Consider the following 27,370-nt stretch of genomic DNA (forward strand, 5'->3'; position numbering starts at 1 on the left):
CATGAGTGGACTTATTTATTTCTCACAGTAAACCTATGAAATGGGTGTTTTTGTTTTCTCCATTTTACAGGTAGAGAAACTGAGGTAGAGAATGGATGTAATGGCCTAAGGACATAGAGTGTGGATTCCAACTCAGGCAGCCTGGCCCACAGAGCCGTGCTCTTGACACTTGGATATTGCATGGAGACAGCCCTTAATTCCTTGAGTCCAGGAGTCCTTGAAGACTCTATTTCAGTGACGCATAGTATATGGGTTATCTTCCTTTCGGGGTGCATAAAAGATGGGAAGTGCCTTGCACATAGTAGCTGCTAAACAGATGTTTGTCTGCATGGTATTGTTTGAATACTGCCCCACAGATTCTACTTTGAATCTAACTACAATCCGTTCTGTTGTGGTATGAACCTTTTTTCCCCTACTACCCTCTAGGCAACTACATTGCTTCATACCCGTGATGACTCTGATGGAAAATTTCTCCGGAGTCTTTTTTGCCTGAAGCCCTATAAGGCAAAAAAGCCTTTTTCCTGGGGCATATTTCTGAGACCTTAGTCCATTTATTTGATTCTTTTTTATACCCTTCCCAGAGTGTCTCTCCAGGGCATGCTTGAGCTCTGGACACCCAAACTAATCACAACACTCCCCCACCTGCTCCAAACCCACCTGCTCCAAACCCAGGGGAGGAGGGAGAGAGAGAGACTGTTGTACAGGTTCTCCATGCCCAAGTCTGTTTTCCTACGCTGGTTCAATGCTTGCTTGGGAATGACAGACCTCTTTATCCACTGTGTCTCCCTTCCTCTTTAATCCACCAGCTTGTCCGTGGTTGCACGTCATTAGGGGCTTAGAAATGCAGGCTGCCTGTGCACCAGAAAAGGTGAGGCTTATGTTCTAATGTGGACAATGAGCAACCATTAGGAGCATGAGCTGTCATTCCATAATCATACACACAACTTAAGGTGGCCAGTGAATCTCTGGAGAAAGCTTCTTTAATGAGCTGTAACATGGCTGGTCAGAGTAGCAGGCTAACAATGAAACAGGAAGCATGGCTTCCAGCTGTATTGAGGTTGGCAGGAAAGTGGGTGCTTTGAGTGGTTATCCAAGCAGCTGCAGCTTCAGCACTGCAGAAGAGAGACAGATTCACCAGGGGCTCTGGAGAAGCACATCTGAACTGGACAGTGCAGGGCCCAGGGGAAGGGGTGGTTCCCAGAGAGCAGAGAGGCTATTACTGTCGCCAGATGAGTATTTTCAGCCTGAGGAGATTTTACCTCTTATTTTATTGAGTACACTGTGGTACAAGCTGCTTTAATGTCCACTGCATTATCACACTTGCAGATGCTTGATATCTGATACGGAAAAATCAAGGTATGCCACTGATGTTTTAATTTGCCTTTCTCTATGTGTTAAGTTGAACAGCTGCACATGGGGTTTTTAATGACTACATAATATGCTAACATATGGGCACATCAAAACTTGTTTGGAAATTTTCCTCTGCCAGGCCGTTTGCATTTTTCCAGTTGTTCACTGTCGTAAATCCAGGCAGTGGCAAGTTCAAAGCAGTGAACATCACACCTTCCCTGCCCTAGGTGGGGACAGATTGCATTACTCTTCCCCATCACTTTGGCCTGTGTTTAGGACTCCTCTGCCATCTTACAACCTAGGGGTGCCACTGACTAATTCTGGGCAAGTTGCTCCTTTTCTCAAGCCACAGCCTCCTAAGATAAAAAAGTGACATTTCTAGAATGATCCAGCCTCACAATGCTGTATTCTCACAGGACAGTCTATTAAATCATCAAACTCCCTTTCCTCCTCTGGCAAGGAGGAGAAAACTACCTTCCCATCAACCCTAGATCATAGTACTTAGAGCTTGTAGAAGAGTCTGCCAGGAAGTTAGGACCTCAAACTATGACATGGTCAATTTTTAAAACATTTTATTTGGTTTTTTCAGAAATAATATATGATTTTTATATTAATGCTATAAAATATTTAATTTTGTCCAAGTGCTTTCTCTTCTGATTTGGGAAGCAGAGGTTAAGAGCATGGGCTCAAGAGGCAGAGGCCTCATTACCCTGGGCAAACTTCTTATCTGTGTCTATTTCTCCACCTGTAAAATGGGGATAACAACAGCACCTCAGCAGATAAGTTTGAGGGTTTTAAAATCTGTGCCTGACACACAGTAAGAGCTCAGTAAGAGCTCAGTAAGTAGTATCTCTCAGTAGTATCTGAATTTCATAGGAATCTGATGACCTCCGTTTTTATAGCACCTGACAGGATCCCTCGGGTCTGGGAGTCCTCACTCATGAACACTTTAGACAGAATGAATGAAACAGGAAGAAAGTGAGCCACAGAGAGGTCACGGGACAGCTGGCTTGTGTCAGTGGCAAAACTTGAACATTGATATCGTGATTTACCTGTTTACCTGGGGCTGTCTCCGTTTTGGTCTATGCAAACCTACAGGCAGTTAAGAGCAGCAATTTTCAACGTGGGGAGTTGGAAGAGAGGTCACAAAATCCATTTAGTGGTTCATGAGCAACATAGCAACGAAGTCTACTAAAATAGGAGATGGGGCATCATCAGAGTAAGAGGTATTTCTTACATGGTTCAAAGTCAAAAAGTTTACCTTGGAAAGGTAAACATTGAGCTTGGGCATCTGTGTCAAGCAAACTCAAGTCCGAATCCTGATGCCTTAAGCTACTGAGAGGTGCCTGACACTAAGTGAAAATGAGGAAGATGGTAATGAGGATAACGATGATAAAGACACTGTTGACTATGGTGTTGATGATGATGGAGGATAGCTAACATGTATTGAGTGCTTAGGAGGCACCAGGCACTCTTCTAAATATTGACTCATCAGTCTTCACTACAACTTAATGAGATGGGTGCTGGCATTAGTTCTATTTTTCAGAAGAGAAAATGGAGTCACAGAGATGGTAAGTGATCGAGATAGCGAAGATCGTAAAGCTTTGGCTCCAGAGTCCATTCCTTAACTACAGTGCCATCCTGCCTCACAAGTAGGTTCAATACGTATAACCTGTTTTGGTTATGATTTCAGAAAAGAGCAAGACTAAAGGAGGCACCAGTGACCCTGGCCTTGGACACTCCCAGACCCCCATGCTGATTGTTCTGTGCTACTGGGAGTTGGGGGCGGGGTGGCATGGAGACACAGAGAGGCTTACCTCATCTCTAGTTTGCCTGGAGAATGTGAGAGGAGAAGGTCGCAAATGGCTTTAGGCAGGCACCAGAAAGAGGAAAAATGAAAACCATGTTAAAGATAAATCGAGCCGTTCTTAAAAGTTAGAAAGTAGACTTAATTAGGACCAGCTCTCCATGTCCAAAACCACAAAAGTTAAAATGGGAAAACATTTCCAGAAATGCCCATTATGTGTTGTTAAAAAAAATCTAGAGTAAAATATATGTTTTATTTTATACATGCCTCCAGCTAAAAATTATGCCTTTACTCACTGACACTGAAGATGAGATTGCAAACCCAAATCTACACAGCCTTGAATCAAATTTAGGTTGCTTGCTAGTGTTGCAGTTTTCTATCGGCCAGATCTTACTCAAGCTCCTCAAAGGAGAAAAGGGGAAAAGATGAAAAAGACAAGAGAGGGGTGGGGAGAGAACCTTTCCTGACAGGCTGTGGCATGTCAGCGTTTGCTCCTATTCCATTAACTGGCCTTCTCTGTCGTCTTGCCTTGGTGCCCATGACGGCACATCTTTCATCACCGTGTCTGCTGTCCTCCTCTGAACTCATGGAAGGGCCACGTGTAATTAGATGAGGTCAGCCGGGGGTGGGGGAGGAGAGGCAGGCTCACTGCTCCTAAACAGGACCTCCAAAAAATCAGATACAGGGTCGCTCCTGTTCACTGCCTCATCAGCAAGGTCATTAATTGACCCAGATTTCTCAGAGAGCATTTAAAGATGATTCATCTTAGGAAAGGCTAACCCCTGTCTTCCAAATGCTTGGCCTTTTTTTTTTTTTTTTTTTTTTTTTTTTTTTAACTACTGTGTAGGAAAACGTCTTTAACTCGATTATGTTTCGAAAAGTGATTTCTCCATGACAATCAGTACCCTTTTTGAAAATGTACCTTGTCCCCAGAGACATTCTTGCTCTGCATTTTAGCAAGTCTCCAGGAGTTCACTCTCTGACTCCCGGGATTCATCAGTATTGTCGAGGCTCTTTTGTTATTGTCCTGAAGTTTACACGAGCTCCCCAAATTGAAGATGAAGGTCCCTTATTTATTGTTGTTAGCCTGTCTCCCATTGTACACGAGCAGTTGGGTGTTTTTCTTCAGCTCTGTTTTCGAGGTATAAGGCTCCACTGCACGCTGAGGATGCAAGGTGTCCAGATTACATGATAAACCAGGGAAGAACTAACACTTTTCTTTTATCATTTTAGTTGAGAAATGCTATGGTGAATCGAAAGACGGGGAAGTTTTCCATGGAGGTGAAGAAGACAGTGGACAAAGGGGTACATTTTTCTCAAACATTTTTGCCGCTTAATTTAAAACAAACCACTGTGAAAAATTAGCTTTGAAAGCTATATCTGGAATAAATATCTTTCGCTGAGATCATTTTTCTCTTGTCTTTACTTATCTCAAACAAGATTCATGTAGTACTGTTAACCTGATCATAGTGTGTCCATTTATTTTTATTTATTTCTGAAGACTTCACTTAGCAGACTAACCATGTTTTCTTTTCTCTACGACTTTTTTTTTTTTTTTTTCAATCTAGAAACGGGTTTTGGTGATGACAAATGACTACTATTATACAGACATCAAGGGTACTCCTTTCAGGTAGAGCTGACCATAATACATGGACATTCCATCAGACCCATCAGTTGTGTTTGTACAAAACCTGCTGACACTCTCAGAACTCATCATCTGAAGATAACCAAACACCCTGCCAAAAGGCTGGAAAGAGTGAGGAAGGGGCTTTTCCCAGGCTGCTTTTGTTTTCCAGAAGGGGGGGAGATGGTTCAGGCTCACCTAGGAGAACTCACTCAATCTGCCGTGGCTTTGCATCTCATTGTCAAGCAAATATGCTTTGGGGTTCCCGCTAAGGGTGAAGACAAGTGCAGAGGGTTACCAGGGTCCTTAACCATTGAACTTGCTGCTTTGTGAGTTCCATTTCACCTTTTATTTCCATGACCAAAAAAAAACAGTCCTTCAAACCTGGGGTTGGCATATCCATCCCTACATGTTGTGCCTCTGTTTCCATTTCTCTGAACTGTCCTTGTGTGCTTGTCTACTTCTGAATCTGTTGTTTCTCTTTGTAACAGTCCTGAAAAATGGCTTTGCCTCATTGCCTGCTTTCAGATGTGTATGTAGCATTCTGAAGTTTCCCACTACTATTAACTTAGTGTTGTAATTCATTTTGTAAAAATTTATTTCAGTAGGCCTGCTTCATGTTCCTGAACTGGTGTCTCAGAGCTAAGGAGAGAAGGAGTTTACTGACTATAAAATAATCTGAAAAATAAATTCTAGCATTATTGTCCTAAACTGCCAAGGATCATGGGTGGATTCCATGTGGAACCAGGAGCAAACAAGGAACACATGAGCTGCTAAGTGGGTTTGCCAAGTAGTCTTTCTAAAGTAAGAGACTATGTTTTATAAAACATAGTCTCTTGCTTTAGACAAAAACAGAATGGATCTTAAATCAAACCAGTGAGTGTGAAAAACCTATTAGACTAGGGAGAGGATTGGGCAAAGAAGCCTGCAACACCAATGTGGTTATACTCATGTGGTAGAGGAAGTTTTTGTTTTTACCCTTGAGAAGGGGTCAATTTCCTGAGTCCCAAACTCTAGGGGATGGAGAGACCCATCTCTGGCTGAATGCAGGGCAAGGGTGTATAAAGAGCAGGGCGCATAGTCCTTGGGAGGGCATCTGAGAGAAGGGCTTGCTGGAAGGGCGAGGAGTTTGCCACAACTCTGAAAACACAAAGAGTAGCCAATTGCTGCTGGCATTTCCAATCAGAAGTTACTTTGAAGCAGCTGATTGAACCTAAGAAAAACCAACACCAGTGATAATCAGTGGGGTTTTGAAAGTAAACGGCTGGAAAAATTGTTTACAGATTATAAAATGGAAATGTGAAAAATGAAAAATTAAAAAATGTTAGCCTACAAGTCTGTTCGAGTTGATGCCAGGGATTTCAAGATCTGCTTTGTCTCTCCGCACAGTTTAGGTGTGGCGCTCTCCAGAGGTCATGGGAAATATTTCTTCCGAGGGAATGTAACCATTGAAGAAGGTAAGATGCTGCCTGGCTCGTCTTATCCTTTGGTGTGGGAAGAAAGCTCAGGAGCCAGCTATTGAGTTAGCTGAAGAACTTGTTCATCTGTCCACACCTCTGACCAGTCCCTTGGACATTCCACTCAAACAAATGCCTACTTGGTATTCTTAATATCTTTCTTCTTCCCTGTTGTGCCTAGAATTCAGAATGGCAGGAATTCTTATTCAGGGTTGTGATTTAATTTACTTCTATTCTGCTTTCATCCACAATGCTATTGACTGTGAGTTACTCATAGTTAACAGCTTTGTGGATGAAAGCAGAATATAAGTAAATAGGAATCATCCCTCAACTATATTCTTCTCATACATAAAAATCGGTACTTGGGAGAAATACAAATTTATGAAATAACTCATGCCCAGGGGAAACCATGAAAACAGAGACATGAGAGCCTTAGTCTCTCCTACACAGTTGAGCCACATATTTCACTTGTGTTTCACAGCAGCCCTGACTGCCGTGAGAAATGTGATCATTTAAATGATTTACATAGGTCAGAGGGAGTAAGTAGCACCTTGAAGTTCCCAGACTCTCTTGTCTTCATAAAGCACAGAGGCACAGTAAACTCTCAGCAAACAGGAGCAGTTGTGATAGCTCTTTAAATTTTAAAATTGCTGTCACACGTGCTGTCCTTTTCTTCTCCCAACTACCCAGTAGTTCAGAGAGGTTACCTGTCCCAGTATTAGGAGCTCACAGGATGGTAGACATCGTTTCTGAAGGGCCCCACTCCCTGAGTTGCCTCGAGTGACTCACTTGCAGGTCATTAGGTTTTACATGTCCACAGAGAAGGAGTTGGCCCAGAACAGTAGTCTTTCTGGATATCCATAGGGAGGACAGTCAGGAATAGGAAGGTCAGTTATAAACCAAGTTTTAATTGGTCAGAACTGATTACACATGCGTGTGGTGAGCTTCCAGAAGCTGGGCCATCCACAGCGCTCTCAGGTGATGCCACACGGCATGAGGAAGGAGGTGAATGTTCCCTGAGACACCAAACTCCTAGATAGCCTCTGGTTTACTGCCGATGGTCCCTGCCTGTGTTGTTTCAGGGATGTTGGTTTGTGCTTCCCAAGTGATTGTGAGATTGTATGGGGGCAGAAAGGAAATTAGAGGGGCTCACTGTGAGCTGGGCAGGACCCAGAGTGTGCCCACCAAAGAGCTAACCGTGTGGTCTCTCTTCTCAGAGACACACCAGAGAACACAGGCAACTCTGACTTGGGCAAGCCACTCTCCAGGATGTGTTCTCAGGACCATGTTTTCACTTCTAGAATTTTCTGGCTCTATGGGCCTTGTTGGCTCTGTGGACATCACTGCCCATTAAGCCAGAAAATTCATGTCTAAGCCATGTGAGGTCAAACTGAAGAAACAACTTATGATCAGAACAATAGAAGGAGAGGTTATTAAGGGATTAATTGCCTCTCATGGGTCTGTTCCCTTGGTCAGTCTTCAATACGTGGGCCTGTCCCTCCCTTCCTCTCTCTCTGTCTCTCTCTCTCTCTCACACACACATACACACACACACGCATGCATGGAGACACAGATACACACAGTTGTTTTGCATTGTCTTTTGGATTCTTTTTCAGTCACTCTCTTCTTCCTGTATGTTCCACAGCTGTGAGGCTAAGCGGTCACATACTATTTCAGAGCTAACTGTAACCACTATGCAAGAAATTAGCTCAAATCCTCAGCAAGGGGGAGAGTAGCTGCTTATCCACACAAATGAGGTCATATCTTCCTCTCTCTGTTGGTCCTCTGTAAATAAAAAGCCTGACAATCCTGCCAGCTTTGCTGAGTAATAGGACTTAAGAAAGCTGCTTCCCCTTGGGCCAACTAGTAGAGGGTTTTATCATCTCCAGGAGCCATAGTGTGATTATTGTTCTGTTCTTGGAGAGGGAAGGAGTTCCTTGGGGTTGGCAACCACACTTCTATAGGATCTTCAATAAGGAATAACTCCCTACAGAATGTAGGAATTTTCCACATGCTTTGCCAATGCCAGAGATTACAAAGATGGCAAATAGGTAGATTTTGGTCAAAAATATAAAAAGTCATTACTGAGATTGAAGGTGTGGGCTATAGTTCTACCTGCTGAAATTGTTTCTTTTATGAATCTTTTAATCTTTTTCAACACTTCATATCTTTTGTTGTTGTTGTTGTTGTTGTTGTTGAGATGGAGTCTTGCTCTGTCGCTCAGACTCGAGTGCAATGGTGTGATCTCAGCTCACTGCAACCTCCGCCACCTCCTGGGTTCAAGTGATTCTCCTGCCTCAGCCCCCTGAGTAGCTGGGATTACAGGCGCATGCCACCACTCCTGGCTAATTTTTGTATTTTTAGTAGAGACAGGGTTTCACCATGTTGGTTAGGCTGGTCTCGAACTCCTGACCTCGTGATCCACCCGCCTCAGCCTCCCAAAGTGCTGGGGTTACAGACGTAAGCCACTGCGCCTGGCCACTTTGTATCTTTTATATGTATTGCACATGATAATTGTTCAACAAATTAGAGCTTATGTCATTATTGTCAGCAGTTCAAATCATCAGTAGATGTGATTTTTATCAGAAGGACCAACTTCAGAGGTGAAAGAATAAGAGAACAATTAAATTTCCTTGGTGCCCTAGGAACCCAGAGAAGAAGCAGTCAAAAAGATCTTCCTGATAGATCTCATCTTTTCTGAGTTTCATTTATAGGTCCTATGAAGTATAGCCAGAGAGGATTTTGTGAATGAGGTTGGGAGGATGGGAACTGCAGCTAGAAAAACCAGACTTGACACCCTTAACCCAGTTTTCTGGGAAGGTACAGTCCCTCCTCAGGGACTTTGCACTTGTTATTCCTTCTGCTATGAGCACCCTCCCTGTCACCTACATGACTCTTCCTTGCCTCATTCAGGTCACTTTCTCAGTGAAGCCTTTCCTGACCTCCATATAGTTACAATTATCTCTCTCTCTCTCTCTCTCTCTCTCTCTCTCTCTCTCTCTCTCTCTCTCTCTCTCTCCTCCCTCCCTCCCCCCCCCACTTCCCTCTCTCCCTCTCTCTCTCTCTCCTTCCTTATCTCTTGGTCCTCCCTGTTCTTGCTGCATGTTCCTTTTTCCTTTTTAGCCCTCGCCACCATCTAATATGCTCTCAAGTTAAATTTTAATATAATTTACTATCTCTTTTCTGCCACTAGAAATTAAATACAATGAAGGCAGTGATTTTTGTCTTGTTTTATTCACTGCTATATTCTCAGGGCCTAGAATCATACCTGGCATATAGCAGATGCTCAGTAAAATTATAGAAGAAAGGAAGGAATGGGAGGAGGGCAAAAGGAAGGAAGGAAAGTTGTTTGGTTGGGAAAGGAAAAAAAGAAGAAAGGCTGCACAGATGGATGGATTGCACTAGGGACTAATCCCTATCCCGTTTAACTGTTTTCTGGCACTTGTGAGTGATGCAGTATTACTTGTATCTCATGGTAGATATAACTCAAAAAGCTGACATGGCATCCCCAAGGTCATTCAGCCTATAGGTGTTGGAGCCTGGATATGCCCACTTGGATTATATGCAATGGTGTTCATTCTAATGTATTCTCTGTTTTCTATAAAATCAAGCAGAATTGTGTGATAGGTCTAGTGTTTTGCTACTTCTTTCATAGATTTGTATTTGAGAAGGAAACTGGAGTCCTGAGTGTAGTAAGATGCTATCTGTCATTTAAGAAACTAACTTCCCAAAACAGGCTATAAGCATCATGGGAGTTCCTGAGGTCATCATTCAGAAGTGTATGTCTGCTGATAACCCATTAAGATCAAGCCACTTAAAAGTGCAAAGAAACAGTTATCCTTGCAGAGACAGGATGGTCTGGAACCTTCTCTAAAAACTCCCAGATTCCCTGCAAGCACCAGCTCCCCTAGTTTCCTTCCCAAAGGATGACCATTTTCACTTAGGATCGTGTAACAACTAGCAATCTTTGCCGCTCAAAAACAGTTGAGTATTGACGACTTCATATTGTTCAACCTATAGTTTCACCCTCACAACCACACATCAATTAGGGACTATTATATCTGCTTTTCACATGAAGAAACTGACATTCAGAGAAGTAAAGTAACCTGATGACATCACACAGGAGGTCAGTGGCCTAGCCCGGTTCCCAACTCAGACTCAATGGAGCACCAGAGTGAGTGTTTCTAACAGTCCTGTTAAGCTTCTCCCTCCAGACTCATTTGTGTATCCTCTGTCTTCAAGGGGTTAAGGTTTTCCTGGGATGAACAGCCAGGGAAGGTGGCAGTGCTGGCTGAGTGAGGTGGAGATGGGGAGAGAGTCCTGCCTGGAAGGGAACTCGTTTATTTTGCTCAGAGTCCCTACTCCAAGGCAGGTCCCTTAGGGTTGATATCTACCCTTAACCCACCCCACAGCCCTACCCTAGAATATCTGAAGCGCACAGGAGGATCAGGGAAGTGGTACTTACTCATGAACCCCTTCTCCTTGACCCCTAGGCCTGCATGACTTAGAACATCCCGATGTGTCTTTGGCAGATGAATGGTAAGAATTAAACCATCCCTCCTTGACTATGGCATCCTTCATTGCCCTCTTTGATTCTGCATGGTTTGTGCTGCCTTGCCCAGTTTTCCTGGTTCCAAGGCAAAGGAAGCAGATGCTGTAAATATTGACATGCTCTTCTTTTGGGCCATGTCATGTTCTTAGGTCCTACTGCAACACTGACCTACACCCTGAGCACCGCCATCTGTCTCAGTTGGAAGCGATTAAGCTCTACCTCAAAGGCAAAGAACCTCTGCTCCAGTGTGAGTATGCCTTCAAAAGTGTGTTGTGTTTTCAGGGGTAATGGTGGATAATGAACTCAAAACTATTTTTTGGCCTCAGTTTTTAAGGGAAGCTTTGCTTTGGCAGAGATTATTAGTCACATGAAATCCCATCAAACATCTGCTTCCTGTAGGAACAGGAGAAAGAATGTGGATTATGAAAAATTGCACAGAATCCCCAATCCTGGTTTAATTGTTTGCACTGGGCTTTGTCCCCTTCTGAACCATTTAGTCAAGCAACTGAATAGGATGGAAATGTTAGAACTGGAAGGGACTGTAAATATTTGCTCATCTCCCTTATTTTGCAAATGAGAAACCAAGGCTGGAAGTAGGATGTGTCTCATTCAAGGCTGTATCTAGGTCTCCTGGTTCTCCCAAGAATGGGGTCACGACAGGGTCACATAGCCTCTCAGTGTGGTACATGCTGAGTGTCCTACCTATCAAGCATCCCCTTCTAGGGGAGCTCAGTGAGTAAGAAATCTCTCAGCTGGTGCAAAAGAGACAGGAAGAGCAGCAGCAGCCCGGGATGCCCCTCAAAAGCAGGAGCAGACCCTATACTCTCACAGGATAACTCCAGTAGCTACGGTTTGGGCAGGGGGAGAGCCACCAAAACTGATCATGATATCTGCCCCCACATCTAACAAGCATTATGTATTCAATGACATGAAAAGTGCTTTACATATGTAATCCTATGAGAAGTGTAAGGAGATTATCCAACTACTAAATGACATCTCCATAGAATGGATTTACTTTTCGGGATACGTGCTGGTGGAGAAAGGATCAGATGGATATCCTACGAGCCCAATATGTCATTGTCTTTGACTTTTTAAGGACGTATTTAAAAAACAAAAGTACAGGGACAATATAAATAATACATTTGTAGTCACCATCCAGCTCTACGCAGTCTTAATATTTTGCCATACTTACTCCAGGTGCTTTTTAAGGAATGAGACATTACAGATAAGGTTGAAGTCCCTGGGACCTTGCTCAGCCTCATTTCCCTCCCAAAGAGAATGACCTTCTGTATTTGTTCATTAGTCTCAATAATTTAATGCTATTCCTACAAATGTAGGTATCTATAAACAATATGTAGCATCAATTTTATTATTTTAAAATATATATTAAACTGTATATGTATGGTATATTATATGAATTACTATATATAATATGTACAATATGTGCATAAAATATATATGTATTACAACTTATACTTTCACCCATTATATTTTTGAAATTTGTGTTGATCATTTAGCTTTAATGCATTTATTTGCATTACTATATAGAATTCCACTACATAACTTAATATATTCATTGTCTTACTGATGATAAGTTATTTCTAGCTTTTGCTTTTCCGTAAAGCTCTTTTTTTTTTCCCCCCCCAGTCAAGGTGAGGACTGGCCTGTCTCATGGGATAATTAGTTGTCCTCCTCTGCAGAGTGATTTGAGACTTCTAGGATGCCTCTCCTAGACTTACCATATGCTCTCATTCCTTGGCCTCTTCCACAGAGCTCTACCAAGAGTCCCTTTGGATGGGAACAGACATTCTCCTTTAAAATGAAACGATTCTTGGCCGGGCACGTTGGCTCATGCCTATAATCCCACCACTTTGGGAGGCGGATTCAGGCAGATCATTTGAGGTCAGGAGTTTGAGACTAACCTGGCCAACATGGTAAAACCCCATCTCTACTACAAATACAAAAATTAGCCACGTGGTAGTGGCCTGTGCCTGTAATCCCAGCTACTTGGAAGGCTGAGGTAGGAGACTGGCTTGAGCCCGGGAGGCGGAGGTTGTGGTGAGCCGAGATCATACTACTGCACTCCAGTCTGGGCGACAGAGTGAGACCCTGTCTCAAAAAAATAAGCAAATAAATAAAAATAAAATGAAACAGTTCTTAAATAGAAGGAATCACAAAATAAGAATCCCAGTGGTTATTAAGCTATGGTATCTCTTTCCCATGTGACAACAGGCTGAGAATTTCAGGGTGCTCAATAATTTCAGTTTTAGGAGAGGACAGAGATAGGGATGATGACAGCCAAGTGTTCAAGGAGTACTGGCCTGTGGCCTCCAAATCTGGGACTCAGCATGCTGTCCATGGCAGGAAGCACAAGATGGGGTGAGAAAGCAGGAAACGGAAGTGTGAGACACTCAAGCCTCTCAGTTGACTACTTTCTTGCCCAAATGCTTCAGAGGCTCCTGTGTTGCAGTCATACCGGGTGTCAGAACTGTTTCGTATTTTCAACTGGTGGGAACTTAACTCATAAAGCAACACGCCTCATGAGAAAGTAGCCTGCAGACACTGCACAATGAGCCCATGAGTGTCTCTCATGCCCCTCTTCCAGCCCTGCTAAAGTATCCTCTTGTCTGTCCCTCCCAACAGGTGATAAAGAATTGATCCAAGAAGTCCTTTTTGATGCCGTGGTGAGTGCCCCCATTGAAGCATATTGGACCAGCCTGGCCCTCAACAAATCTGAGTAAGTGGTTGCACGTGTCCTCCTTTCATGGCCATTTCCTCACCAACACTCTGAAATATGGTTATGGTTTAAAGAACTAAACTGTTTTAGGAGCCTGGTGTTAAAGTTCTTTAATTTTCCCCCAAGCTCCAAACCACAAGAGCTAGAGCAGATTAGCGGCTCGGGCTTGGATGGCAAGCTCCTGGCTTTGACATATAATTTGTTTGAGTTTTAACGTTACATGAAATTTGGTACGCTGAGGTAGGGTGACACTTCCAAGAGAGAGGGAGGCAGAAGGGAACTTCGTTTCCTGCCTCGCCACAGCTCTCTCTACTTTGCAGTCTTGAGGGAGCTTGGGATCTGGGCCAGGTTAGGTTGAGTGGGACGGAGAAGTGAGAGCTTGATTTCATAGGGTGTCAGATATAACCCTGTGGTTTTATTTCTAAAGTGGAGGGTGGAGGGGCTGCGGGTAAGGCCGTGGTAGTTGATATCAAAGACTAGGATGAGAACTGCTTTAGCAGCTTATTATTATTTCTTTACTATTGTTAATTTAAGTAGATTATTAAAGATTAAAAAGAAAAGGAAGAACCATTCCTTTTCTCTTATATCTTCATGTGTTACATGATTCATTTCTCTCCACTTTCCTGTTCTTCCTTAGTTCATTCCCTCATTTTATCTTCCCTTCCATCATGTTTCTCTCCATTTTCTGATTCAGTATTTCATTCCCTCATTGTATCTTCCCTTCCATCCTGACATTCATTCTGTTTTCATTTTCATTCATTCACTCATCAAGTCTTGACTGTGTGTCTGTTATGTGCCAGACTCTGAGTGAGGTGTTGGGGAAATAGAGAGAAACCACACAGATAGAGCCCTTAACATCGTGGCACCTGTGGTATATAGTGTGCTGTATTATTAAGAATCATAACTGCTTTGAAGGAAAAGTAAAGACACATAAAGTGTAACAGATCTAAAGTGGAGAAGGAAGATGGGAACTAGTTCAAGGTTCAGGCAGCATTCTAGGAACAGCACATACAAAGGCCCTGAGATGAGAAAGTATTTGACACATTGGCAGAATTTAAAGAAGGTGGACACAGCTGACATATAGAGGATAGACTGGAAGATGTCAGAGGATGAGGCTGCAGAGGGGCTGCATGGCTCAGGACCTTGGGAGTCAGCTTAAGGATTTTGGATTTTATACTCAGAGCATTGGAAGATCACTGAAGGATTTTAAGAAGGGGAAGAAAATGATCAGATTTGCATTTTACAAAAAGATCTCCCTATTTCTGTGTGGAGAACAGAAGGTAATGGAGTAAGAATAATAGTAAAGGTTCCTACAGTTTTCCCAGTTTTCCCAGGGATTTGTGACTTGGACCAGGGCAGTGGGCACAGAGAGAAGAGGTCCACTTGTGACTTGCTTCAGAGGCAAGGTCCCTAGGACTTGATGATGGGTTTGTCTTGTGAGGGCAGGGAGGTTGAGCCATCAAGGATCATTCCCAGGTTTATATCATGAGCTATTGGGCAGATGGTGCTATTTGCTAACCCAAGAGGCACTGGGGGAGGATCAGGTTTAGGGCTGGGCATGGCCAGTCTCTCTTCTAGACATCATGAGCTTAAAATGGCTGAAAGTCTCCCAAATGGAGATGTCAGGTAGGCTGTTTAATATGCAAAACTGGAGCCCCAGAGAGACTGCCATTTTCATGATTAGGGGTGTCTTTGGACTGCTTGCCTTCATGGCATAGATCTTACTTCCCGGGAAGCTGGCAAATAATTGAGCCCATCCTGGGGTTTCTTTCTCTAGTGAACCTTGAAGTGTTTCTTTTCAGCTCTCATGAAACTCAAAATCTTGAGCAAAGGTTGCTGATTCATTCCTAACACATACTAAAGATTTCCAAAATGGTAACTTGCTTTGTAGTCCACATCTGTAACTGATTGGACAGCCTGGCTTTCCAATTTGGTGTAGGCTACAAGCAGAAATGCATAGTGTTGGTTTTTATTCAGCCCTTAAATACTTAAAGGTAGCATCCACCACTTTGACTTTCATCAAAGATCAAGTAACCAAATGACCTTACTTTGAAGATAATGTGGAGAATGCTTTGGATCAAATTGCTAGTAGCATTTAGAACAGAGAAACAAGCTCAAGAATTGGTGTTCTCTTCATATATTTATTGTAGGATAAAATTATGTGTTTGTGGGCCGGGCGCAGTGGCTCATGCCTATAATCCCAGTACTTTGGGAGGCCAAGGTGGGCGGATCATGAGCTCAGGAGATCGAGACCATCCTGGCTAACACGGTGAAACCCCATCTCTACTAAAAATACAAAAAGTTAGCCGGGTGTGGTGGCAGGTCCCTGTAGTCCAAGCTACTCAGGAGGCTGAGGCAGGAGAATGGCATGAACCCAGGAGGCGGAGGTTGCAGTGAGCCGAGATTGCGCCATTGTACTCCAGCCTGGGCGACAGAGCCAGACTCTGTCTCAAGAAAAAAAAGAAAATTATGTGTTTGTGGAGAAAGGCCATTTGCTTTTTGCACAGGAGAAATATGCCTTGCAAATCTCCTAAAGAACACACTCAAGCATATAAAATTTGCCTTGGAAGTTGAAACAAAATGATATTTAGTGAATTTTTATATTAGTTTTCCTTGCCAAGGCCGTTCTTAGAGTTCCTATGTGTAGCCTCCTACAGAGCTATCAGAAGAAGCCATTTCTTTACACATCTCTTTGGGGTTGGTGGTGAGAACAAGGCCTGTGATCTGGTAGAAGTGATAGGCGGGTGCCCCCACAACTGTGTGGATGTCAAAACCAATTCCAACCACGTGGAATTCCAGGCTGTGGGATGCTGCAAACTTGGTTCCATGGCTCAGTTGCTTTAATGGCAGATTCCACAAATGATCTCAAGACCAAGAATAAACTTGGTAGCATTAATGCAAAAAGCTAGTCCTAAGCCGTAATCCTTCCCATTCTTAGCCTGATCTCTTTGAACTTGCACCCAGAACCTTGAAATAAAGATGTGTATATGGTTGGAAGTAGATTTTTTCCGCATGCTGCTTTTGTTGGCAGGAAGTTCTTCATTTTTCCTGCCAGTATTACTGTGAAAACTTTTGTTAGGGATACAAGTTGGCAATCTGTGCTTGTGTGTGTGTGTGTTTCTATAACTTCTTTTAAAGTTCAAGTTTCAAAACTACTATTTGGTAAAACATTCTGTGAGTCTTAAAATGCAGTGCATTATCTGCTTACTGTCTAGAGGCCTTCCTCTGACGTCCGCTGTTCTGTTTCAGGAATTCTGACAAGGGCGTGGAGGTTGCCTTCCTCGGCACTCGCACGGGCCTCTCCAGAATCAACCTGTTTGTCGGGGCTGAGCAACTCACCAATCAGTAAGTAGGAGGGATCCTCTACAGGGGCCCAGGGAGCTCCTGAAATGGAACATTCAAAGGGAAGCTTATTTCATTTCTTGATTCCACTACTGGTAGAAATATAATTTAGGCCACTCCAGGCCTATTGAGATTTTTCTTCTCTGTTCTACCATGGGGCCCCCAGCATGTGCTTTCACCTGCCTGTTAGCCCTTCCACCACCCTTTGTTCCTCACGCTTGTTGGCTTCTGTCCACTGTCCTGGAGTCCTCTCCCGCCCTGATGAGTCATTTCAGAACTCTGGGAGGTGATGTGGCTGCTAGGGGAGCCGCCAGAGGGAGGAAACACTCATCTTGTAACAAATGGCTTCAGGGTATTCAGCTGTTCTGTAGCTGTGCTGAGGAATTCCTCCTGCCTGTACAAAAATCAGTGTTCCAAGTCCTGTTTGTTTGTTTATGTTTTACTAATAAACCTCTGTGCCTCTGTGCTTAGCCTGAGGGGCTGCAGAGCTCCACACCCAGGAGTGGGCCCTCTGGGGACACTGGGGTTTGACAGGGTCTCCTTGGACTTCCAAAGAGACCTGGATGGATGGTGGGCAGAGAGTTTCTGGGTCTAGTACCCAGATGCTCAGCCCCTGTATCTTCAGAGAGCCACAGGCCTTCAACGCATCAAACTGGTGTTTCACCAGTGCTAGTAGGTAGACTGTGAAGTCTTTCCTGAGTCTGTTAATAAGTTTTTTCAATTTATTTTCTCTGAAGCAAGAGAGATTGTTAAGACATGGACAAATGGGTCCCAAGATTCAGAAAGTTTGAGAGTCGTTTGCAAGTTTGTGTGTGAGTGCAGAGGTTACCACAGCCTTCAGGGTTACCCCACAGAGGGTTAACCACAGAGGTTACCCCAACCTTCAGGGTACCTGCAGGTGAATAACCAAGCCACAGGGTAGCTGCCAGTTTGAGAGGGGTTGGCTCCTCAGGGGTCCGAGGAGGCAGTGCTTCCTTGGAACGTGACAGTGCTGTTTGCATCTGCTAAATGAGGCCCTGACGCCCACCATATAACCTTACAGAACCAAGTCTGGTAAATGACAGATCAATCAATGTTTAGATATTTTAAGAGACTGGCTTTGAATTCTGTTCCAGGACTTTGACCTTCTTGATACTCACATTTATCATCTATGAAGTTTGATTATAGTTGCAACTTGATTTTTAAGGCCTTTTTAAAGCATTTTACCCCCCTCAATTGCTTTTCCAGAGAGCAAGTTCCTGGGAAGTACTAGAGGTGCTGAGATACACATTACCTTCTCCTGTTAGGATCCAGATAGGCAAGAGGAGACAAGGGAATTCTTTTTCTAATACCCAATGAGAAAGTCTGCTGCTGGTATTGAGACTGAAACAAGAAAAGCTGCAAAACAGTAACAATAAAACATGACACCTTGCTGGTCTGATAGCGGTGTTATTGTGACAGATTTAAAAGACAGAGGACCATAGTAAGGATGCTGGGAGGTATATACCTGGCTTATCTCACTTGGGTGTCTTCATTCTGTCCACCTGAAAAGTGAGAGCAATGATCTATTTTGGTTACTGTGAAGATCAGAAAAAATTATGGATGGGCTGGGCACAGTGGCTCATGCCTTTAATCCCAGAACTTTGGGAGGCCGAGGCAGGCAGATCCCTTGAGGTCAGGAGTTCAAGACCAGCCTGGCCAACATGGTAAAACCCTGTCTTTACTAAAAATACAAAAATTAGCCAGGCATGGCGGTGCACACCTGTAATTCCAGCTACTCAGGAGACTGAAGTAGGAGAATCACTTGAACCCAGGAGGTGGAGGTTGTAGTGAGCTGAGATTGCACCACTGCACCCTAGCCTGGGCAGCAGAGTGAGACTCTGTCTCAAAAATAATTTTTTTTTATGGATGAAAAATTTCTTTGGGAAGCTAAAAATTCCTACAACTGTGTGTTCTATTCTCTGTGGCATTACATGACCCACAGAGTGGGTACTCATTGACAGTTTGGATGCATGAAATCTTCTGTCTTCAAGAAACTCCTATCCTTGCTTCATATAGAGGCACCTTGACATCTATTGTCTTAAGATCTTACCTGCCTATCCTCTCCCGTCAAATGGTATTTGTCAAGATCCAGCTATTTGGATACACTCTCTAAGCCAGGCTGAGAAAGTTTTTAGCATTTCTGACTTTTGGTTTAGTTTTTGCTTTTGACTAGGGCGTGAAAGGCAGAGCTTAAAGTATTGGGCAGAGAACTTGATAATATAAAGTTGCTACCCTGCAATTATCTCGTACTATCATCAGTCTCCTACACTGAGATTTCATCCCATACCCCTGCCACCTGCATTTGGAAGTAGGTCAATCATACTGAAACTTGGCTGTCACCCCCAAGAGTTATAATACATTCTGTGCCTTCAGTACAACCTCTCACATCACCAGTGATGTTTGCCTTCACAGCATACAGCCCTAAGTTTATAGGGTAACCACTTTACCCCTGCCCTTTCAACCACTGAGAACAAAAGAAGCTCTGGCTTTAAGAATCCCATTTATTTGTTAGAGCCTGTTTTCAGTGTCCATAACACTCTTTCACATATGGTGTTATGTAATTCTGATAGGACCCTGGGAAAATGCAGCATTTTTATTGTTCCCATTTTGTAGATGAGTAAATGGGGGTCAGAGACTCAATTATTCACTCAAAGTCACCCAGTTCTTCCCAGAACCTAGACCAGCCTGACACACCACTGCAGTAGCTCCCAGTATCCAGGAGGAGACTTTCACCTTACCCAGAGGGATCTTTCCTCCTGAAGAACATTTTTGGGATTCTGTAAATTCAGGTCGCTCCTTCCCGTTTCCTCCAGAATCGCTGCCCAGTAGTTGGCAGAGGCCTCCAGGGTTTCCCGGCAATTCAGTCCTTTCACACTGACACCAGGGCTAATGGGGATCAAGTACTGCAGGCTCCTGCTGGCTGGCCTGGGTGCCAGCACTGTCCCGGGCAGCAGGGCACTGGGCACCCAGATGTGCAGCATTCCAGATCTATTGCCAGCCACCCACAAAGCCTGAATGTCACCATCTGAGGACCACTTCACACCTTCTAACCGAGCTACCATCTCATCTACTATGACTCTTGAAAAAGGCCCCCTGTGGCAACATTAACCTGTGCTGCATAGACAGGGCACCTCTTAGCTGTAATGACCACTGAACAGACCTGCTGGGAGTGCGAACACCTTCTGATCAGCCGTGGCTGCACCTGTGTGTGGAAAGCAGCAATGTATCCTGCCATGGGCCAGGCAACGGAGGCTCTTCCTCACACCGTCCAAGTCAGGTTTATGAAGAATTTCATGTCTAGCGAAAGAAATGAAAAGGCTAAAATTTCAGTATTCCTGACGTCTGATGACTTTTAGATCAGGAAACATTATCACTGAATACAGCAGCCTAAGGAAGAGCTTGTCTACCAAGATGAGCCTGGAAGTCCTGACGTCCAGCATTCTAGATAGCACAGGGGATCTCTGCACTTTCTTAATCTTGCACATGACTCCAAAGTTGGCCTTGGCCTTCTGAATGAGAGAAGAGTGCTTTTTAAAAAATTTTCTTTTAAACATTTTTAATTTCTGGAGAGTCATTTTGTCAGTAAGAGTCAAGATCAAATGCAAGCAGCTATGCTATGTCAGACCATTTTTGACCTGCAATTACCAGTTCTAGGAGCACAAAATTTTATAGCAGTATTAACAAAGTAGAGCACTCATAAAGATGGCCATACAGACAAAGGAATTTAAAAGAATTGAGAAATTTTATTTTTGAAGATATAGGAAATTGTGTTTAATACTGGAGGAGCTCTTATCTGGATATGAGATTAGATTTATCTTGTGATCATTAAGCATATACCAAGTGCCTGCTAAGAGCCAGGCCCTGATAATATTGGGAAAAGGAAGGTCCCAGACCTTGGAAAGGAGTAAAGACATGCTAATACAAGTTATAGGGAGGTAGATTCCAGAGCTATCTAAGAACCTGGAGGGTGACCTCCAATGGCATGGGCCTCTTCTCTAAAAGTGGGCACTCCGTCTTTGGTAGAGGTGAAGGGTAAAGGGAACGCTGGTTAGACACACCCTGCAACTATAGAATGCTTTCCTGAACTGGGTGCCAAGTTCAGGAAACCAACCAGTTACAACTTAGCATGAAAATTTCCCTCCACGGTCCTTGCAATCCAAATCTATGCTGCAAACTGCTGGGTTGAAAGTGGTGCCATTTCTGCTTCAACTGATGGCCTGTTCCCTACCTAAACGTTATCCCCTGATTGGTCTCCCTTCCGTAAAAATGTCTGCAGCAGACTGTGGTCTAACCAGGCGGTCATTCCCCCACCGCCTGAGTTGCACTGTATCAGCTAAGATAAGGCACTTCAGGTCCTGGAGAACACATGTGAATCTCTGGAGGGATGTCAGGTCAATAATCACGCCTTGGGACTTGAGTATGCTTAAGGCTCTGTGAAGAGTGCACACATGTGAACAAATCTCCTGTCCTCAGAAATCTTGGGAGGTCTGGGGAGGGGATATGATGATTGTGCAGGCCAAAAATTAAATAAAAGGCTATAGGAAAGTCACCAAGAGTGTGGGGGCCCAGGGTGTGGCAACAGCTTGCACGTGTCTCTGGATTCATGGGGTAGATGGTAGATGAGGCGCACTTTGAAAATGAGTGTGATTTTGAGAGGAAAAGATGGAAAGAAGAATGCACCTAGCCTTTCCGATAGACAAGCTCTCTGTGCAGAAGGCAGGGAGTCAGTAGAGGGCAGGGATGCACACAGAGGGCATGAGCAGGCCTCTTTGTCCAGAGAGGAGGCAGGTGAGGGAAGAAGGGTGTAAAGATCTCAGTGTGGGCTCACCTTTACTTCCTTTGCACTTTTTCAGAGAAGCATGGTTTACCTTCTTTACACTCGCTCTAAGAAGAATGAGATCTACTTAAGAAGTGGATTCTCTGCTGGGCGCGGTGGCTCAAGCCTGTAATCCCAGCACTTTGGGAGACAGTGGGTGGATCACAAGGTCAGGAGATCGAGACCATCCTGGCTAACATGGTGAAACCCCGTCTCTACTAAAAATACAAAAAAATGAGCCAGGCGTGGTGGTGGCCACCTGTAGTCCCAGCTACTCGGGAGGCTGAGGCAGGAGAATGGCAGGAACCCAGGAGGTGGAGCTTGCAGTGAGCCGAGATCGTGCCACTGCACTCCAGCCTGGGCGACAGAGCGAGACTCTGTCTCAAAAAAAAAAAAAAAAAAAAAGTTGATTCTCCCAAGGGTATCAGTATATATGTTTGGGTTTTTTTTTTTTTTTTTTTTTTTTGAGGCGGAGTCTCGCTCTGTGGCCCGGACTGGAGTGCAGTGGCCAGATCTCAGCTCACTGCAAGCTCCGCCTCCCGGGTTTACGCCATTCTCCTGCCTCAGCCTCCCGAGTAGCTGGGACTACAGGCGCCTGCCACCTCGCCCGGCTAGTTTTTGTATTTTTAGTAGAGACGGGGTTTCACCGTGTTAGCCAGGATGGTCTCGATCTCTGACCTCGTGATCCGCCCGTCTCGGCCTCCCAAAGTGCTGGGATTACAGGCTTGAGCCACCGCACCCGGCCATGTTTGGGTTTTAAAGCCAGACAAAGCTTTACCCACTCAGAGTCTGACTCCCAGAGCTCTGCAAGATATTTTTGAATAATCTGGGTGCCCAGTGTTAAGTCAGGCCCCCTGTATACTGAGAAAGGCAAGTTGGGGTTCTAAAAGTGAACACTGGTTTTACGTGATGAAGGCTGTCGGGGTGCTCCAGGGCCACCTTTACTCTGCTGAGTGATGCACGTTCTTCTGATTCTTTTCCACTTCAAGGGACTTCCTGAAAGCTGGCGACAAGGAGAACATTTTTAACGCAGACCATTTCCCTCTCTGGTACCGAAGAGCCGCTGAGCAGATTCCAGGGAGCTTCGTCTACTCGATCCCGTTCAGCACTGGTGGGTGCCCTTGTTGGAGGCGGTCTCTGTCTGTCTGGTCCAGTGGGTCTGGGCATTGTGTGCAGGGTGTTGAGGAGCTGCCTGAATGCTGAAAGGAATCAAGTTCAACCCTCAGAGCCAGTGCTGAATATTGGGTCAGCCTTGAACCAGTGACCTGTTCCATAAGCGTAATAGCCTCAAAGAAAAGGAAGGTTTTTCCTTTGCCAAATTATGTAAATGTATTTCAGGAAGGAGGGCTGATGTTTTGCACCCTATGGGATTTTAATACAAACTTGTCAGTCAATTTTTTTAAATGTTGTCATGGCCCCACTTAGAGAAAATTCAAGCATCCCTTGCCAGAACCTTCAGTGAGTCACATCCCTGCAGAGGTCCACTGTTCCCCGTTTGAACTGAATTGATTTAAATTGATATGCCGGACTAAGGACTGACTTTGTATAACCATGTGCTCTCTTGACAGGAGCCTGCAGTCACCAATGAGAGGCATGTAGCTGATTGGTTTTTCAGTCCTAAGAGTTTATGATATGATAGTATAAAAAATTAAAGTTACCTGCCTCCAAAAAGAACTGAATGCTATCTTATTTCGACTAGTTTTAGAAGCAAAGCATACTGGAAATGCTTAAGTTTTCCTCGTTTTCTTTTTCCTTGCCTCATGCATCTGGTATTTTGGGTGCTCACTCTATACTGCTTATTGCAGAAACTTGAGAGATGAATGAAACCTACTTCTGTAAACTTGGGTTGCTCTGGAAAGTTCAGTCTGTAGTTATATTTTACATATATCAGTTCCTTTCATATTAATCTTTTACAAATACTCCTAACTCAATCCTAAGGGAAGTTCTCCAGTGTTTGTGCCCAATCCTCCTCCCTAAGGCTTGGTGCTTTCTCATTTCCATGACTGAAAATGTTTTCAGAAAGGGTGCTTTTGAAATTTGTGGAAAACAAAGAGTGCTCATATAATTGGTTGAGTGGACTCATAAGGAAGACAGTCCCTCATCAGTGGGCATATTTAAGGAGAGACTGAATGTTATTGATTAGATTCTTTGCTGGTTGGGATTTCAGACTAGATTTATCTCTTAGATTCTTTTCAGGTCTAAGATTCTTTGCGTCTGTGTTCCTTTGCTAATAGACCTGTATGTATGCCTGCTTATAGTTATGTGTGCTTTCTGAAATACAAATTTCCAGGTGTCTGAAGCTCTTTGTCTCTCTCTCTCTTTCTTTCTTTCTTTCTTTCTTTCTTTCTTTCTTTCTTTCTTTCTTTCTTTCTTTCTTCTTTCTGTCTTTCTTTCTTTCTCTCTCTCTCTTTCTTTCTGTCTGTCTGTCTCTCTGTCTTTCTGTCTTTTTTGAGACAGAGTCTTGCTCTGTCACCCAGGTTGGCGTGCAGTGGCGTGATCTTGGCTCACTGCAACCTCTGCCTTCTGGGTTCAAGCAATTCTCCTGCTTCAGGCTCCTGAGTAGCTGGAATTACAGGCGCCCATTACCATACACAACTAATTTTTGTATTTTTAGTAGAGATGGTGTTTCACCATGTTGGCCACGCTGGTCTCTAACTGCTGACCTAAAGTGAGCCACCCTCCTGGGCTTCCCAAAGTGCTAGGACCATACCTGGCCTGAAGCTCTTTCTTTATGCTTGTCTGCACCATACTTTATTGCTGAAAATATCAAGAGACAGTGAACTTTTTCATTCTGCTGCAGACCTATGAATAATAACATTGTCTTCTATCAAGCAATCTCTTAAGACTTCGTTTTTACAGTCCTCTAAAGAAAAAAATAGAACTTAGCTTGCTGTTCTTCTGATTCTGGAATCATCGAGTTAACTGAAGCTGTTGTTGGATTGGTTTTTGGTAACTGGGATTTTCACCAAACTTTCAATGTAATGGTATAATGAAGTGAGTTTTACCTTGTTCATGACAAAGTTACAGATGACGTAACATCTTAGGACATTTCATAATCCCCTTAGAGTCAGGGAAAATCTTAAAAATCACCAACTACAAGTCTCTGTGGTTGAGTTCTCTCTTATTTTCTCTACTATGTATTGAATACCTATGCAAACTAGAAAAGAAACTGGTTTTTATTGCTGCTTAAACTTGGGCCAGGAGAAAATTTCTCATTGCTTTGGTCGTAAGTGTATTCAAATTCAGGTTTGACTTTTCCCTGCTTCTCAATTCAATTGGAGGCATTGAGCACCTTTTAGCAGGTGGGCATTGGACTAAATTATTAACTCCAGGCATTCAGAATTTGTGCTCAGTATCTTTAAATTCATGGATATTGGAACCATTGCTGGTAATTGAAAATCTCTTAATACTAATGCCATATTGTTGCCAGAATAATAATAGTTTGGAGTGAAGATTATGCTCTAGCTCTATCGCTGTTTAGAGTAATTTTGCCCAGAAAAACTGAGCTCAAAATTACAATTTTATAGATCAGTAAAGATTTCACCAATGAATCAGAGCTAAAGTCGCCAACTCGTAAAATAATTTCAAAGCCCTCATATAGCTCTTCATGGCTATATTTAGACAGGCAGTGTAAATATGACCACTGACACAAGTAAACACTGCAATTTGAAACCACAGATTACCAAAAAATGTGGTCCCTCGATGGTAGTCAATGGTTTCGACGTGAAGAGGCTGGATGTTCCCCAGTGCACTGGTGGTCATAACTCCGCTTGCTGGTTCCTTCAGCTGGGAGGACTCGCAGCACTGCACTCATGGCCTGGCAGTGTAGGCAGGGCATCCACACCCCAGAAGACTCTGGGGCCTGGGACCGAGCCCCGGAACAATTTGCAGAATTGGTGACTGTGGACCGATATGATTACTCTCTTAACGTGTACACTGTAATTATCTTCATTTTTGTTGTGGTGTTTTTTCTTTTTACAGGACCAGTCAATAAAAGCAATGTGGTGACCGCGAGTACATCCATCCAGCTCCTGGATGAACGGAAATCTCCTGTGGTGGCAGGTAAATAATGGATTCAATCCATGAAGACAAAGTAAGCATGGTGTCCATTCATCCGGCCAGTGGGCTGCTTCTACGTAGCACGCTTATCCTCCAAAAAAGGTTTTCAAAGGAGAAAACAATTTTAAATTACTTCCTTCTCAGCTTGGTGTCATCTCCTTCAAACCAAGACTCTGACAGCTGGTGGTGGTTGATGTGAAAACAGAAAACTTTCCCAGGGTTTTTATCCTTAAACTGAGCCAGTAAGAAATTGTCAGTATGTGCCAAGGAGAATTTCTCGATGGTAGGTAGCATGTTCATTCAAAGTAAACTCCAGATCTCCAGCTTCTGTGTCATTAGGATGACAGTGGGCATACAAGGAAATTGCAGGTTTGTTTTAGGCAAACACAAACTGAAATGTGCCCTTCTCCAGAGAGACTGAGATTTTCATCCCCCTAATCCCCCTGGAGAATTAGAGGTAGCTGTATCTGCAGGTGCTGGGTTTGGGACCAGGGGAAAGCCAAAATATTACATGACTGAGAGTCTCAAATTGTCAGAGAAGTCCTGTTTCTGGCTTTTTCCATTTCTCTCACTTTTTAGGAGTGTCAGCAGTTGTCTGTGGATGGCCAGGGGCTTTCATTGGTGGCATTTGGCCTAAAGGGCTGGCAACTACCAAAAAGCCCTCTTTGAAGACAAATGCTGATACAAAAACAAGGCCCGAGGGTGTGTCTGGCACATGGTTTATTCTGATCACTTTGGAGGCATTGGTTGATGGGTGGATGATATGCTGCAAGCACCGTCCTGGTATTGGCTGGGTTTACTAAAGAGAGCAATTTTTGTTTTCCAGCAGTCTCCCTCAATAAGTTGTACTTTAGGATGACTTTGAACATCTACTTCTGTGTCTTCACATACTGAATATTTGTGGGAAGGAGTGCAGATGGCGCAGATGGAGGAGACCCATTTGAAGTGGTTGTTCTTTGGCGAGGAAATACTACCTCCCCCTCCCCAACTTTATTTCTGACTTGGCCTATGTATAATTGTATTAGTAGGGTTGAAAGATCTGGGGATAGTTGCCCTGGTTATTCTGAGTTACTGGGTATGACAAGGATGACAGCCTTATGTATCTGACCTGTGGCTCGTCTTGAACTAAGCAGACCTATTCTTAATCAGCCAGGAGATACGGGCTCTGAGGATTCACAGTTGCTGTCTTCAGATTTTGTCACTTAATGTCTCATGTTCCTTGAGGAAAGTGGGAGACAGGATCATTTAACTCAACAAGATTTATTTATGCTTACAGGAGGTCAGACTTGCTTACCTCCAGGCTGGTCCAGCGAGCTAATTCTGAAGGCATGTTATCTCCCGGGAGCTGAGGCCACATGCAGCAGCTGTCAAAGACATGGTCTGGCCAGAATATCTGGTCGTCTGTTTGCAATTTCTTTTTAAAGCCCTTTCTTTGGGTTTCTAGTTCAGTCATCATGAAGGATGAGCCCTAAGGTCACTGTGCCTGTACCAGCCACCTCTGTCCAAGTTTACAAACTATGCTCACATGTTTCCAAATGCCTTACATTTCATAAGTGCCTATTTGGCTGAGTATGGGTGAAACGTGGTCTGAGCCTGAACACTGTG

General features: G+C 43.8%; 1 protein-coding gene and 1 long non-coding RNA gene across 3 annotated transcripts in view; one reads left to right on the forward strand and one right to left on the reverse strand.

Annotated features, from left to right (window-relative positions):
• Positions 1-27,156, reverse strand: LOC117083017. The gene is made up of 7 exons (XR_004436901.1): positions 27,060-27,156; positions 22,613-22,905; positions 20,051-20,187; positions 4,080-4,319; positions 2,403-2,541; positions 1,662-1,706; positions 1-1,112 (listed from the first exon to the last, which is right to left on the reverse strand). It is a non-coding gene; the product is annotated as an uncharacterized LOC117083017 (long non-coding RNA).
• CACNA2D3 (calcium voltage-gated channel auxiliary subunit alpha2delta 3) overlaps positions 1-27,370 on the forward strand; it is a 967,057-nt gene that overhangs the window by 764,273 nt on the left and 175,414 nt on the right. For both annotated transcript variants that reach the window (XM_033210152.1, XM_033210151.1), the window contains 9 exons: positions 4,391-4,462; positions 4,726-4,787; positions 6,171-6,238; positions 10,732-10,777; positions 10,940-11,037; positions 13,434-13,527; positions 16,777-16,872; positions 22,696-22,817; positions 25,688-25,768. In XM_033210152.1, coding sequence (XP_033066043.1) covers positions 4,391-4,462; positions 4,726-4,787; positions 6,171-6,238; positions 10,732-10,777; positions 10,940-11,037; positions 13,434-13,527; positions 16,777-16,872; positions 22,696-22,817; positions 25,688-25,768 — 739 coding nt within the window. The remainder of the gene's footprint in view (positions 1-4,390; positions 4,463-4,725; positions 4,788-6,170; positions 6,239-10,731; positions 10,778-10,939; positions 11,038-13,433; positions 13,528-16,776; positions 16,873-22,695; positions 22,818-25,687; positions 25,769-27,370) is intronic.

This window comes from Trachypithecus francoisi, unplaced genomic scaffold (assembly GCF_009764315.1).
Source record: "Trachypithecus francoisi isolate TF-2019V2 unplaced genomic scaffold, Tfra_2.0 Lachesis_group0, whole genome shotgun sequence".
Lineage (NCBI taxonomy): Eukaryota > Metazoa > Chordata > Mammalia > Primates > Cercopithecidae > Trachypithecus > Trachypithecus francoisi.